The sequence below is a fragment of the Pseudophryne corroboree genome, chromosome 3 (assembly GCF_028390025.1).
Source record: "Pseudophryne corroboree isolate aPseCor3 chromosome 3, aPseCor3.hap2, whole genome shotgun sequence".
Classification (NCBI taxonomy): domain Eukaryota; kingdom Metazoa; phylum Chordata; class Amphibia; order Anura; family Myobatrachidae; genus Pseudophryne; species Pseudophryne corroboree.
The window spans coordinates 47,600,817-47,614,638 of NC_086446.1; the positions used below are offsets into that span (position 1 = coordinate 47,600,817).

The 13,822-nt window shown below is 44.7% G+C and overlaps 1 protein-coding gene across 3 annotated transcripts in view; it reads left to right on the forward strand.

Annotated features, from left to right (window-relative positions):
- Positions 1-5,819, forward strand: part of LOC135054680 (oocyte zinc finger protein XlCOF22-like) — a 112,694-nt gene extending 106,875 nt beyond the window's left edge. For all 3 annotated transcript variants that reach the window (XM_063957936.1, XM_063957937.1, XM_063957935.1), the window contains exon 3: positions 2,836-5,819. In XM_063957936.1, the coding sequence (XP_063814006.1) occupies positions 2,842-5,058 (2,217 nt within the window). In that variant the 5' untranslated portion in view covers positions 2,836-2,841 and the 3' untranslated portion in view covers positions 5,059-5,819. The remainder of the gene's footprint in view (positions 1-2,835) is intronic.
- Positions 5,820-13,822: the final 8,003 nt, after the last annotated feature.

A 13,822-nucleotide genomic window follows, 5' to 3' on the forward strand; every position in this document is an offset into this window, starting at 1 on the left:
TGGCGACGATGATGCTACAGCTCTGTGTGATGGGAGTGAACATTGTCCCTTACTTGGACGATCTCATAAAAGCTGTGTCCAGGGAGCAACTGTTGGAAAGCATCGACTTGACTACGAACCACGGGTGGATTCTAAATCTTTAAAAATCACACCTGGAAACCGTTGCAGGTACTTCAATTCCTGGGGATGATACTGGACACTGTGTTTCAGAAAGTATTTCTTCCGATGGACAAAGCCTTGACAATTCAGGCTATGGTCCGCTCAGTGCTGAAGCCCCACAAGATATCGGTGCATCTTTGCATCTGCCTACTAGGCAAAAGATGGTGGCCTCCTACGAGGAAATTCAGTATGGAAGATTTCATGCCCGTCCATTCCAACTGGATCTACTGGACATATGGTCGGGGTCGTATCTACACATGCAACAGAGGATATCCCTTTCACCAAAGGCAAGGATTTCCCTATTGTGGTGGTTGCAGATCTCCCACCTAGTGGAAGGTCGACAGTTTGGAACCTGGTCTTGGAATTTGTTGACAATGGATGCAAGCCTCTGCGGTTGGGGTTCTGTGACCCAAGGGGCTCAATTCCAAGGAAGGTGGTCGCCTCAGAAGTCTTCTCTTCTGATAAACATTCTGGAAGGGCGATTAACAATGTCCTTCTCCAGGCCTCATCTCTCCTCCAACATAAGGCCATACAGGTCCAGTCGGACAACGCCACGGTGGTGGCGTACATAAACCGACAAGGAGGAACAAAAAGCAGGGCCGCAATTCGAGAGGTGTCCAGGATACTCCTCTGGGCAGAAAGCAATGCCAGGGCCATGTCGGCCATATTCATTCTGTGTGTGGACAACTGGTAAGCAGACTTCCTCAGCAGAAACAATCTACATCCGGTGGAATGGGGCCTTCATCCCTTAGGTGTGTTTCAACAGCTGGTTCAACGGTGGGGCTGCCCACTGATAGACATGATGGCTTCTCGGCTCAACAAGAAGCTGCGTCTCTACTGTTCCAAGATGAGGGATCCGCAGGATGCAGCGGTGGACGCTCTGACGGCGCCATGGACTCACCAGTTCATCTATCTGTTCCCTCCAATTCCTCTCATTCCCAGAGTTCTAAAAAAAATTGAAAAGAGAATGCGTTTATGCAGTTCTGATTGCTCTGGATTAACCTCAACGGGCCTGGTATGCGGGCCTCCTAGCCATGTCCCTCAAAGAGCCCTGGCCTTTGCCGCTTCTCAGATATCTTCAGCAAGGATTGTTCGTCTACCCAGAATTACTGCGGCTACGTTTGACAGCATAGAAGTTGAAAGGGAGATTCTAGCCAGAAAAGGACTTCCCTCCAGGGTTGTCTCTACTATGATCCAAGCTTGAAGGTGGTCACATCAAAGCATTACTACTGCATCTGGAAGAAATGTTTCTTGTTGTGCAGGTCGACCGTATTCTACTGTGGATTTTCAACTTGGCGGTTTCCTGCTCTTCCTGCAGGCAGATGTGGATATGGGCCTATGGTTAGGCTCCATCACAGTTCAGATCTCGGCCTTGTCTATATTCTTCCAGAGTCAGTTGACTGTGATTCTGGAGGTACAGACGTTCTTATAAGGTGTCCTTTGAATTCAACCACCCTTTGTCCTCCCACGGCTCCATGGGATCTCAATTTGGTCTTGACCTTTCTCCAATCGGAATGGTTTGAACCTTTACACAGGGTGAACATGAAATATTTGACTTGGAAGACTGTCATGTTGCTGTCATTGGCCTCTGCAAGGTGTGTGTCGGAATTGGGGGCCTTATCCTGCAAGAGCCCTTATTTGATATGTCACGAGGATAGGGCAGAGTCCAGGACTTGCCCACAATCTTTGCCAAAAGTGTTGTTGGCTTTTCATTCGTCTGACATTACAACAGGCTGACTCTTTGGCAGCTTTGCCGCTATCGAGTTCTATTCAGGCTCACTCCACTAGGTCGGTGGGTTCTTCCTGGGCGGCTGCCCGTGGTGTCTCAGTTTTGCAGTTGTGCCGAGCAGCTACTTGGTCAGGTTCGAACATGTTTGTGAAGTTCTACAAGTTCGATACCTTGGCCACTGAGGACCTTCAGTTTGGTCAATCAATTTTGCAGGGGTCTCAGCACTCTCTCACCCATTCTGGGAGCTTTGGGACTTCCCCATTCTGTGCTTCGTGTTTCCTGCATACCTTGTTGTATGTTCTTTATTGGGTCTGCTGTTGCTGTTCCTGTTGTGGTTGTGTTGTGTTGTTGTGCTATCCTTTATTACTGTTGTGTGTTGGTTCGTTGACTCACCACTGTTCTTATCTATTTTCCTTCTCTCAAAGTATGTCTGTCTCCTCGGGCACAGTTTTCCTAGACTGAGTCTGTAGGAGGGGCATAGAGAGGAGGAGCCAGCACGCACTGAAGATTTTTAAAGTGTTATGGCTCCAATGGACCACATGTATACCCCACGGTACTAATACCATCCCAGTATCCCCTACGGACTGCGAGAAAAGGAATTATCGGTAGGTATTAAATTCCTATTTTTTCTACTCACAGTAAAATATGTCCCCTATTCTGTGTTCTGATATGTTGTGTTCCATTTGTTTCTGTCCTTTTCATTTTGCCTGATTTTTTCTTCATTAGAACTGTGATAAAAACAAACAAACTGAGGTCCTGTTGTAGATGGGAGGTGAATATATGATGGAGCATCAGTTTAGTAAGTTCAGCTGTTTAGTGTCCATTTTAATTGCCCATCCTCTGTAGCCATAGTTAGCTGTGTACCCTGAATGGATTGCCAGAAATAGATAATGTGGTGAGTACAAAACAATCCTGATTTTATAACCAACATACATTTTTCCCAACAGAATTACATGAAGATCCATCTGTTCATAATAAAGAATCTATCCCTTGTGATAAAGAAAATCTTCTACATCCTGACAGTTTCATGTGACGGAGAAGATCTCACACACACTGACATGTATACTCCTACAGATCATACACAGTATACAGCTACTCATATTAAGGAGAAACCAGCCTCATGTGATGGAAGAGACCTCACACACACTGACATGTATACACCCACAGATCATACACAGTATACATCTACTCGTATTAAGGAGGAACCAGCCTCATGTGATGGAGGAGACCTCACACACACTGACATGTATACACCCACAGATCATACACAGTATACATCTACTCATATTAAGGAGGAACCAGCCTTGTGTGATGTAGGAGACCTCACACACACTGACATGTATACACCCACAGATCATACACAGTATACATCTACTTATATTAAGGAGGAACCAGCCTCATGTGATGGAGGAGATCTCAGACACACTGACATGTATACACCCACAGGTCATACACAGTATACATCTACTCATATTAAGAAGGAACCAGTTTCATGCGATGGAGGAGACCTCACACACACTGACATGTATACACCCACAGGTCATACACAGTATACATCTACTCATATTAAGGAGGAACCAGCCTCGTGTGATGAAGGAGACCTCACACACACTGACATGTATGCACCCACAGGTCATACACAGTATACATCTACTCATATTAAGAAGGAACCAGTTTCATGCGATGGAGGAGACCTCACACACACTGACATGTATACACCCACAGATCGTACACAGTATACATCTACTCATATTAAGGAGGAACCAGTTTCATGCGATGGAGGAGACCTCACACACACTGACATGTATACACCCACGGATCATACACAGTATACATCTACTCATATTAAGGAGGAACTGGCCTCATTTGATGGAGGAGACCTCACACACACTGACATGTATATACCCACAGGTCATACACAATATACATCAACTCATATTAAGGAGGAACCAGTCTCATGTAATGGAAGAGACCTCACACATACTGACGTGTATACACCCACAGATCATACACAGTATACATCTGCTCATATTAAGGAGGAACCAGACTCATATGATGGAGGAGACCTCACACACACTGACATGTATATACCCACAGGTCATACACAGTATACATTGACTCATATTAAGGAGGAATCAATCTCATGTAATGGAGGAAATCTCACACACACTGACATTTATACATCCATAGATCACACACAATATAAATCTACTCATGCTGAGGAGGAACTAGGGTCTTCTTCCAAAGGTGAAACATGTGTTAAGAACAGGTCCAGTCATCTTCGACACCAGAGGAAAAAGAATCTAGATACCAATAGAGACAAATCTTGGTCCTGCCCTGAATGTGGAAAATGTCTTTCTAGTAAGGGATCGCTTAATAACCATCAGAGAACTCACACAGGTGAGAAGCCATTTCCATGCTCGGAGTGTGACAAATGTTTCACATTAAAAGCAAATCTTGTTAGACATCAGAGAACTCACACAGGTGAGAAGCCATTTCCGTGTTCTGAGTGTGGGAAATGTTTTGCTCAGAAATCAGATCTTGTTGCACATCAGAGAACTCACACAGGTGAGAAGCCATTTCCATGTTCTGAGTGTGGTAAACGTTTTATATGTAAATCAAATCTTACTGTGCATCAGATAAGTCACACAGATGAGATGCCATTTAGATGCTCTGAGTGTGAAAAATGTTTTACAAGGAAATCAGAGCTTGTTCTGCATGAGAGGAGTCACACAGGTGAGAAACCATTTCCATGTTTTGAGTGTGGGAAGCGGTTTACATGTAAAGCACATCTTGTTAGACATCAGAGAGGTCACACAGGTGAGGGGCCATTTAGATGCTCTGAATGTGGGAAATGTTTCTCACATAAATCAGAACTCGGTACACATCAGAGAAGTCACACAGGTGAGAGGCCATTTCCATGTTCTGAGTGTGGGAAATGTTTTAACTGTGGCTCACTTTTGAAAAGACATCAGAAGATCCACACAGGTGTGAAGCCATATACATGCTCTGAGTGTGGGAAATGTTTTACACAAAAATCAAATCTTGTTAAACATCAGAGAAGTCACACAGGTGAGAGGCCATTTCCATGTTCTGAGTGTGGGAAATGTTTTAACCGTAGCTCACATCTGAAAACACATCAGAAGATCCATATAGAGCAGAAACCATGATATGGCTCCAAAAGTGGGAAAAATTTCAGTCCTAAGTCAAATCAGAAAGTACATAAACAAGTCACGCAGGAGAAAAACTATAATTGTTCTGAATGTTGTAAATGATTTTCCTTTATCTCAGAAGAGTTTGGGAAAATCTGTACAGGAGAAAGCAATACTACCAGTGGGCGTCTTTCTCTACCAAAACTACATCTTAGTCGATATGTAATGTCACTAGGAGGCACAGGAGACTGTGCTAATTTGATATGTGATACTTGTATATCTGTGTGCGACTGAGTCTGTATATGAAGCACATTGCAGCACTTTGTAAGCAGATTCAGAGACTCAGTCGCACACTGATATACATTACAAGTGTCACATATCAAATTAATCTGCACAGTCTCCTGGTGCCTCCTATTCGTATCGCGTTACAACTTTCCATTTCCAAGTAAAAGACGCCTGGCGCTAGCAGAGTCTCCTGGGACCTGGCGCACGGAGAGTGGCTGTTACAGCAACAATGAACAAGGACACATCTGTATTATTTGTAGGTTCCTTTAGGGACCCGGCTGTGCAGAGTAGCCCCTCTGTGGTATAGGGAAGAATTATTTCCACAGTGGAATCTCAGAGGATGTTTATAGTATAAAGTGTATTGTTACAGCGGTTTCTTGCTGTGTCCAACTGTCTGCAAAACGTGAGAGCCCCGTCACAGTTACCGGTATGGCACCATTATGTGTATTTTATCTTCATGTAAATAGTAATAAAATATATAGTATGGGAATAAATAGTATCTGCATTTGTAGTTCTTACATACTCATGCAGGTGATATACCATATGATATTCTCCTGCAAAATGTGAGAAAGGTTTTACTTACATAAATAAAAAGCCACTACAACATTTTTTTTTAATTATGTATGCATACAGTATTTACTAAGTAGGACAGCTTGCAGGGGTAGTATGTGCATGTTCTACCTGTTTACACTTCATTCAAGATAGCATATGGTACGGTACAGTACAGTGGAATATTTAGCAGTTACTGGTACTTTTTGGGCTGACCGTAGCAACACAAGCATCCAAGGGCCGCCCCCCAAACAAGTGCCGCCCCTAGGCACGTGCCTCACTTGCCTAATGGGAAATTTTCCACTTAATGGGATCGATCTTGAGATATTGTGATGAGGATAGATATTCTATGGTTAATTTTATAGAGAGGAGGAACTATTCACCCAAAGTTTCTTGACACACCACTATAAGAGAAAACAGAAGGCCTCTATCCACCCCAAAAAGTAGGAGGAAGGTTCAGAGGCAGTAGAAGAAGGAACAAGGAAATTCCACCAAAAATGCAAGAAGGAACTAAACACTAAAGGCATTTTTAAGCTACCGAGATAAACCCTTCTGCATAAATTTGCACCAGAAGCGAGACCGATTCTTTTCACTCTTTTTGTGGATTTAAATAGGTTTGTTCGAACCCTCAGTAGAAAGGCATTTCATTTTAAAATCTATACAGCATAAAAAAAATAGAGAGTTCTCTGATTTGTCTAGATTCAAACGACATAGGACTATTAGAAATATTGGAATCACTTCTGTCAGAAAATGAGGGAAATTCAGAGGGAGATCGGAAGTAAAATCATCGACATAAAGGGACTTAACCTTAATATATTTAAGAAACCATATGAGTTTTATCACCTTACAACATAGGGTTCCATTTACAGAAAGTTTATTCCACTACAATGAAGGACTTCAAAAATGTATGTGATAAAACAAATGGTAAGTGCATCAGAGATAATCTCTCCATATCTAAAAGACCGGCCCTCAAAAGACGTATTAAAGATTAAAATATAATTAAGGAAGCCAGCAAAGGTGGCGACCTAGTCATTCAGAATACAGAGGACTATATCTCAGAAGCTCTCAGCTTAATCATGAATCCTGCTATAGAAAATTGTCCTCTGACCCCACCATTTCCTTCCAGGAAGAACTTAAATCTCAGAAATTTGGCATTGGATTTGAAGGTTATCAATAAGGATATTTTTTGCATTTTTTATTTAATTCAAATCCAGTTACCCCAGTGTATTATCATTTACCAAAGGTTTACAAATCATTAGTTTCTCCACCAGGGTGTCCGTTTATTTCAGATGTAGGTTCCCTAACCACAAACTTGTCAGCATTTGTTGATGCACATTTACATACAGTAAGTATGTGATGTTTCTACCTACATACACCAAGGACACTACCCACTTTCTACAGAAGTTAGATTCAGTTTTATGGAAAGATTCATACAGATGTGTCCACATACACCTTTCCCCAATTTAGCCATATCACCAAATTAGCCATGCAAGCTTATTTTATTTTTTTAAGATATGCTACTTATGATTCTTTTACAGGAAAAAAAAATTGGAATCCATCCAATCTCTACTCGTGGAGTATCTTAGCCATGCTAAGCATTTTGTGCCAAAAGAAGCAAAAATCTATATAATTAACATGTGATAAATCTTTATACACTAATTGGGTTTATTAGCAGTGAATCACTGCCTTAATTTTGATTCTAACGTAGAAGGCTCATCATGTGACTTTATCTTCGATTAGATTAATTTTAGAACAGATATTTTTCATTTGATACTCAATTTTGTTACAAATTTGAGGTACTGCCATGGGGACTAGACTCGCCCTGAGTTTTGCGAATCTGTAGGGTTACGTCCATTGAATTACATCTGGAACAATACATTTGGGGAGAGTCTTGTCTATGGCAGATACATAGATTCCCTTTTTGTCATTTGGGATGGGGATGACACGTTACTCCCTGAATACACCAGTCACCTTAGTCACAACCCTTTTTGTCTAAAATTCACAAAGACTTTCAGAAAGGTCACTATAAATATTGTTGATATCACTATTTCCATATGTGATAATAAAATTGAGTCCAAGACATATTAAGGATGTGGACTGTAATAACTATTTAGTGCAAAATGTGTTTATTGAAAAACAATAGCAATAATAATAACAAACGGTAACATACAGACAATCGTAATAAAGAATATTGTCGTAGTACAACTGGAGGTCTGTTTAGCTCCCGTGGCCAATAGCAGAAAAACCTATATCAAAGTTATATAACAGCACAGCACTTGGATAAATACAGTTTGATAGCAGACACATGATGTTGATCGTATTAATCCAAAACAAAGAACTCAATAAAGAAGAGGAGGAAAGAAAAGGTACAGAGAGAAACAGATAAGAAGAAAAGGATAGGAAGGAGCAGCAGAATCAGATTCAGATTCACCTGGTCCAAGCGCGGACCTCCTGCTTGCCACAGAATGGAAAGCAATACGTTGAGGTAGAAAAGCATCTAAGAGGACGTGGAAGAGCTAGAAGCGAGGATGGACCTAAAGGTTGGGGAATCTTTGAAAAGTAGCCAACGAGCCCACGTGTCCCTGAAGGATGAGTAGTCCCCATCAGCGGACGTCATTATATCATCTAAGTCCATATATAGGTCTACTCTAGTCAACCAGTCCCTAACAGTTGGAGGGGAGGAGGATCGCAAACGGACAGGAATCACCGCTTTGGCGGCATTGTTAAGATGGCATAACAGGGAGTGTTTGTAGCTCGAGACAGGTCTGGACGAGTAGTGGAACAGCCAAAACAGGATCTGTCGGTACAGCTTCCCCCGTAATGTCAGCAGTAAGTGAAAGTATCTCCTTCCAATAGGGCTGGAGCAAGGGGCACGACCACCATATATGAAGCGGGTTCCCTGGGCCAGAGGAGCAGCGCCAACAGGTGTCGGGGAGACCAAGACCCATTTTAGAGAGAATGTCAGGGCATCTGTACCATCGAGAGATCAATTTGTACTGGGTTTCTACCACCAGTGGTCTAGGGGAGCAAGCATGGGCCAGTTTGAATATTTTCTCCCAGACACCTCCCCCAAGCTCCCGGACGAGGTTTTTGTCCCACGTCACAGTAAAGGATGGGAGAGCTGAGCTAGAGTCTGCCAGAAGCAAGTTGTATATCAAGGAGATAGAGTGAGATGGGGGTGACAAGCCATCGCAGAGGCGTTCGAACGGTGTGAGGGCCGAGCGCCCCCCTCCAGGGTAACCTTGGGAAACCAAAAAGTGGCGGACTTGCAGATAGCGCCAAAAATCTCTAGGTGGTAAGTGCCATTTCACCTGTAAATCCGAAAAGGAGACAACCCCACCCCCATCCACCAGCTGCCCGACCCTACAGAGTCCTAAATCAAACCAGTGCTGGAAGTCCCGTGCGTCCATTCCCGGGGGAAATCGTTCATTAAATAAGAAAGACATGTAGGAGGAAGTCGGCGAGGAAACAGAGGGGGATTTTCTAAGTGCCTTCCAACACGCCAAAGTGGGGCGAGAAATGGCAGGGAGGGCGTGCAACCACGGAACAACGGCAATAGGCAAGGGGAGCACCTGGCTCTCAATCTGCACCCACTGTTTCGATGGAGCAGCTTTAGACCACCAAAGAATCCATTGGAGGTGGCAGGCCTGGGCCACCTTTGTCTCTCTGCCGAACCATCATAGAAAATTTCAAGCGGGGTCTCTTGCCTCCCCAGATGAATTCCCTAAATAGCCATTGGATCTCCTTAAACCAAGTGGAAGGGCTCGAAATCGGTAGGGTCTGTAATAGATATAAGATTTTAGGGAGGGAATTCATCTTGAGAACACCCAATCTGCCTAACCAAGAGAAAGACTTGGAAGTCCAGGACTGGAGGTCTGCACGAAGCTTAGTTAGGAGAGGAGTAAAATTGGAGTCGAAGAGACGTGAAAGATCCCTGGTAATAGTAGTCCCTAAGTATTTCAATTGAGAGGTGTGCCAGGTGAAGGGAAGTTCCGCTGTAAGACCAGATACCATGGTAGGCGGGGCAGTAAGATTCAGGGCCACAGATTTCGAGTAATTAATTTTAAAGTTAGAGATCTCGCCAAAGAGCCTGAACTCGGCCATTAGGTTAGGTAAGGAAACTATAGGATGCGTGATTGTAGCCAAAAGATCGTCAGCGAAGAGGGCAAGCTTATAGTCAGTGTCTTGAAGCCTAAGGACACGGACCACCAACATTGGATCACATTGATTTCCCCGGTACTGATTGGACTCTCTGCCTCTATTTGGACACTATTAGCCCCACTGGAACCAAACCTTCTGCTAATTGGATCTTCATCTGCAAAACTGAGATCCATGGGGACTGTTTCCATAAGGACTGGGTAAATACTTACATCTAAAGTGAACCAAAATATATTGAGGAGCGAGCCCTAACCGGAGATTGTGTAGACCAGCTATTATAAGTGAGATCCAAGTGGTCCTAATCAAAATCACCCCCTCCTTTTTTTCCTGATTCAGGAACATACAAAGAAAGTGTGTTTATGTATGTGACTTTTTATTATTATTTTTTAATGCATATTAAAATTATGTGATTTTTCATTTTAAAATTTTACCGTCCCTTATTGGTTTTACAGCCGGCGCCAGTTCACATCTCTTTACTAGTGTCTTGAAGCCTGATCCCAGAAATATTTGGATTCAACCTGATTGCCCTAGCTAGGGCCTCCATACAGAGAATAAAAATCATGGGGGACAGAGGACAGCCCTGCTGAGTCCCATTATTAATATCGAACGATCCAGATAAGGAATCGTTAATCATGATTCTAGCCGAAGGGGAGGTGTAAAGGGCCAGAACGCGATGTAAGCAGGTCGGACCCAGTCCCATGTGCCTCAACACTCCAGCCATAAAACCCCAGTCAATTCTGTCGAACGCTTTTTCAGCGTCAGTGGATAGTAGGATTGCCGGGGTACCCTGTAGGGAGACATAGTGTATAAGAGCAATGATCTTAGACGTATTGTCCTTTGCTTCTCGACTAGGGACAAACCCCACTTGGTCGCTATGTATAAGGGAGGGTAGGAGGGACCTGAACCTATTAGCTAGGAGTTTGGCGAAGAGTTTGACGTCAACATTGAGAAGGGATATAGGCCGGTAGCTGGGGCACAGGGAGGGGTCTTTGCCTTCCTTAGGGATGATTTCGATGTGGGCCTCAAGAGACTGCTTAGAGAAAGGATTAGTATCGGAAACTGTGTTGCACGCGTCCAAGAGGAGAGGGAACAATTTATCCTTAAAGGCTTTATAGTAAGTGATGGTGAATCCATCAGGGCCCGGACTCTTCCCAGAAGGAGCAGATTTAATAGCTTCATCGAGTTCTTGGAAGTAAAGGGCCTTTCCAACTCCTCCCCAGCATCCTCGGAGAGTTTAGGGAAGCCGATCTTTGTGAGGTAGGCGTCCACATCGCGTGTCCTAACGCCAGACGACTCGGAAGAGGGGAGATTGTAAAGGGAGGTGTAGTACGAACAGATAGTCTCCGCAATTTTATCTGTGTCGTGGAGAGAATGCCCATGGGCGTCTTTGATGGAGGGGATGAACGAGAGTGCCCTCTGAGTACGTAGAGCCCGGGCAAGCATTTTGCCCGGCTTGTTGCCCCATCGGTAATACCGATTACGACACTTCCGAAAGGAGAATTTCACTTTGTCCAACAGTAATTTATTCAGGGACGAACGGGCAATGATCAGGTCCACATAAGTGTCAGGGGAGAGGTTGGCCTTATGGGTGGTTTCTAGGGATCCTATTTGCCGCAAGAGTCCCTCAATTTGGCTCAAACGTTTCTTTAGATAGGAGCCCAATTGAATGCACTTTCCCCGGATTACGCATTTATGAGCCTCCCAGATCGTCAAGTCAGAGACATCAGGAGAGACATTACACTTTATATACATATCAATGGCGTCCTCAAGTTGGGCTTTGCAATACGGATCGTGCAATAGAGACTCGTTAAAGCGCCACGAGCATCGCTGAGCAGGAGAGGGTCCGAAGGCAATGTCAAGTCTAACTGGAGCGTGGTCGGACCATGTTATCTGGCCTATTGAGGCATCGCCGGCCAGGGGCAAGTGCCTGTGGCCAAGAAGAATATAATCCAGTCTAGAGTATGAGTGATGGGGAACTGAATAATGTGTGTAGTCCCGGTCAGACGGGTGGAATATGCGCCAGACGTCGGACAGCTGGTGAAGGTGGAGTAGGCGTCTCACCTTCCCGGACGAGCGGCGCCGCATTGACGTGGGCCTGGAGGAGGTGTCTAGGGTGTGGTAAAGGGTCCAGTTGAAGTCACCCCCTACAATCAGGATCCCCTGTTTCAACGCGTCGACCCTGTCCAGAATAGCCTTGAGGAAGGTAGGTTGACCTTGATTGGGAGCATATATGTTAACAATTGTAAAAGTTGTATTAAAAATTGAGCATGTAAGTAAGAGGCATCTCCCCTCCTCCAACCTGTGGACTACTACATTGGTGATGGGTAGATGTTTAGCAAAAATGATGGCTACTCCCTTAGACTTAGAGTGGGAATAATTACAATAGTACGAGATGGGGAAGAACCTATTCCTAATATGAGGGGCTGAGGGAGAGTGTCGGAAATGGGTCTCCTGCACAAGGACAATATCAGACCTCTCCGCACGGAATGAACGGAGAGCACCGGCCCTCTTCTCAGGGATGTTTAAACCCCTGGCATTTATGGAGAGTATCCTAAGTGTGGAAGCCATACGTCGGGGAGGTTGGGGGTCTCAGAGATCCCAGGCTGTGGACCAGGTGAAGAGAGGAAAAAGAAAAAGCAGGATAGAGCGAAGAAAAGAACGAAGAAAGAAAAGTGTCCAAGAACCAGAAGGGAAAGGAGCGACGTACCAAAGTAGGTCGAGGAGTACGATACCGCAGCCGGACAGGAAAGGGACCATAAGGGTGTCCCTGTCTCGGAAAGACCATAGCTGTAGGGGGTACAGTAGGGGGCCGCAGCCCCGCCATCCTAAAAACAATAATTTTAAATAAAACATGCGCAGTGATACACAATAAATCAGAGGCCATGAGGCAGAATCAACAGAGAGACTAAACAAATGAGTCTCACAGGGGGGGGTCTAATTTCAAACCCAACAGTAGGGACCGTCAAAATCAGAACTCGAAAAAGACCAGCACGGCCCTTCAGCTGGACTCTCGTCAGGTAGCATCTAGCGATTGGAGGGGATCCTCGCCTTTGGATTTCCTCTTCGGATTCTGGACCTTGTGCCACCTCTCTCTTCTGGATGGGTTGGCAGAGGCCAGAGTGGGGAGAGTAAAAGCTCGCCAATCATGGAGGGAAATATCCCCCAGTCCCAAAGCAGAGCAAAATCCAGGTAAATCCGCTGGGTATTGGAGTAAGAGGACCCTACCAGCATGGGAGACTTGCAGGGAGAACGGAAACCCCCACCTGTACTTCAGGCCGTGCTTGCGTAGTGTTTCTGTCAAGGGCTTCAGCAACCTCCGCTGTTGGAGTGTGCGCCAGGAGAGATCTTGAAAAATTTGAATTCGGGTGCCATTAAAATCGACTCCTTCCAAGTCTCGTACCTTGCGAAGAATCTCCTCTTTCTGTGAGAAATAATGGAGTCTACAGATGACGTCCCTCGGGGGATCAGAAGCCGGACCTTTTGGCCTAAGGGCTCTATGCGCCCGGTCGAATTAAATCGAATCGGAGGGGTCCAGGCCCAGGATTTCGCCGAATATTTTGGTTAGAGCGTCAACAAGGCCGGACGGAGGTACCTCTTCAGGAAGACCCCGGACTCTAATATTATTCCGACGGCCTCTGTTGTCCAGGTTGTCGAATTTATTCTGCATCATATCCATGTCCGACCCCTGCTGAGCGACTGTGTCCCGAAGCTGGAGAAGTTGGTCATCGACTGTGTCCCTTTCCTCCTCCAAAGAGACAACTCTGGTTCCCAGATGTTTAATATCAGATTG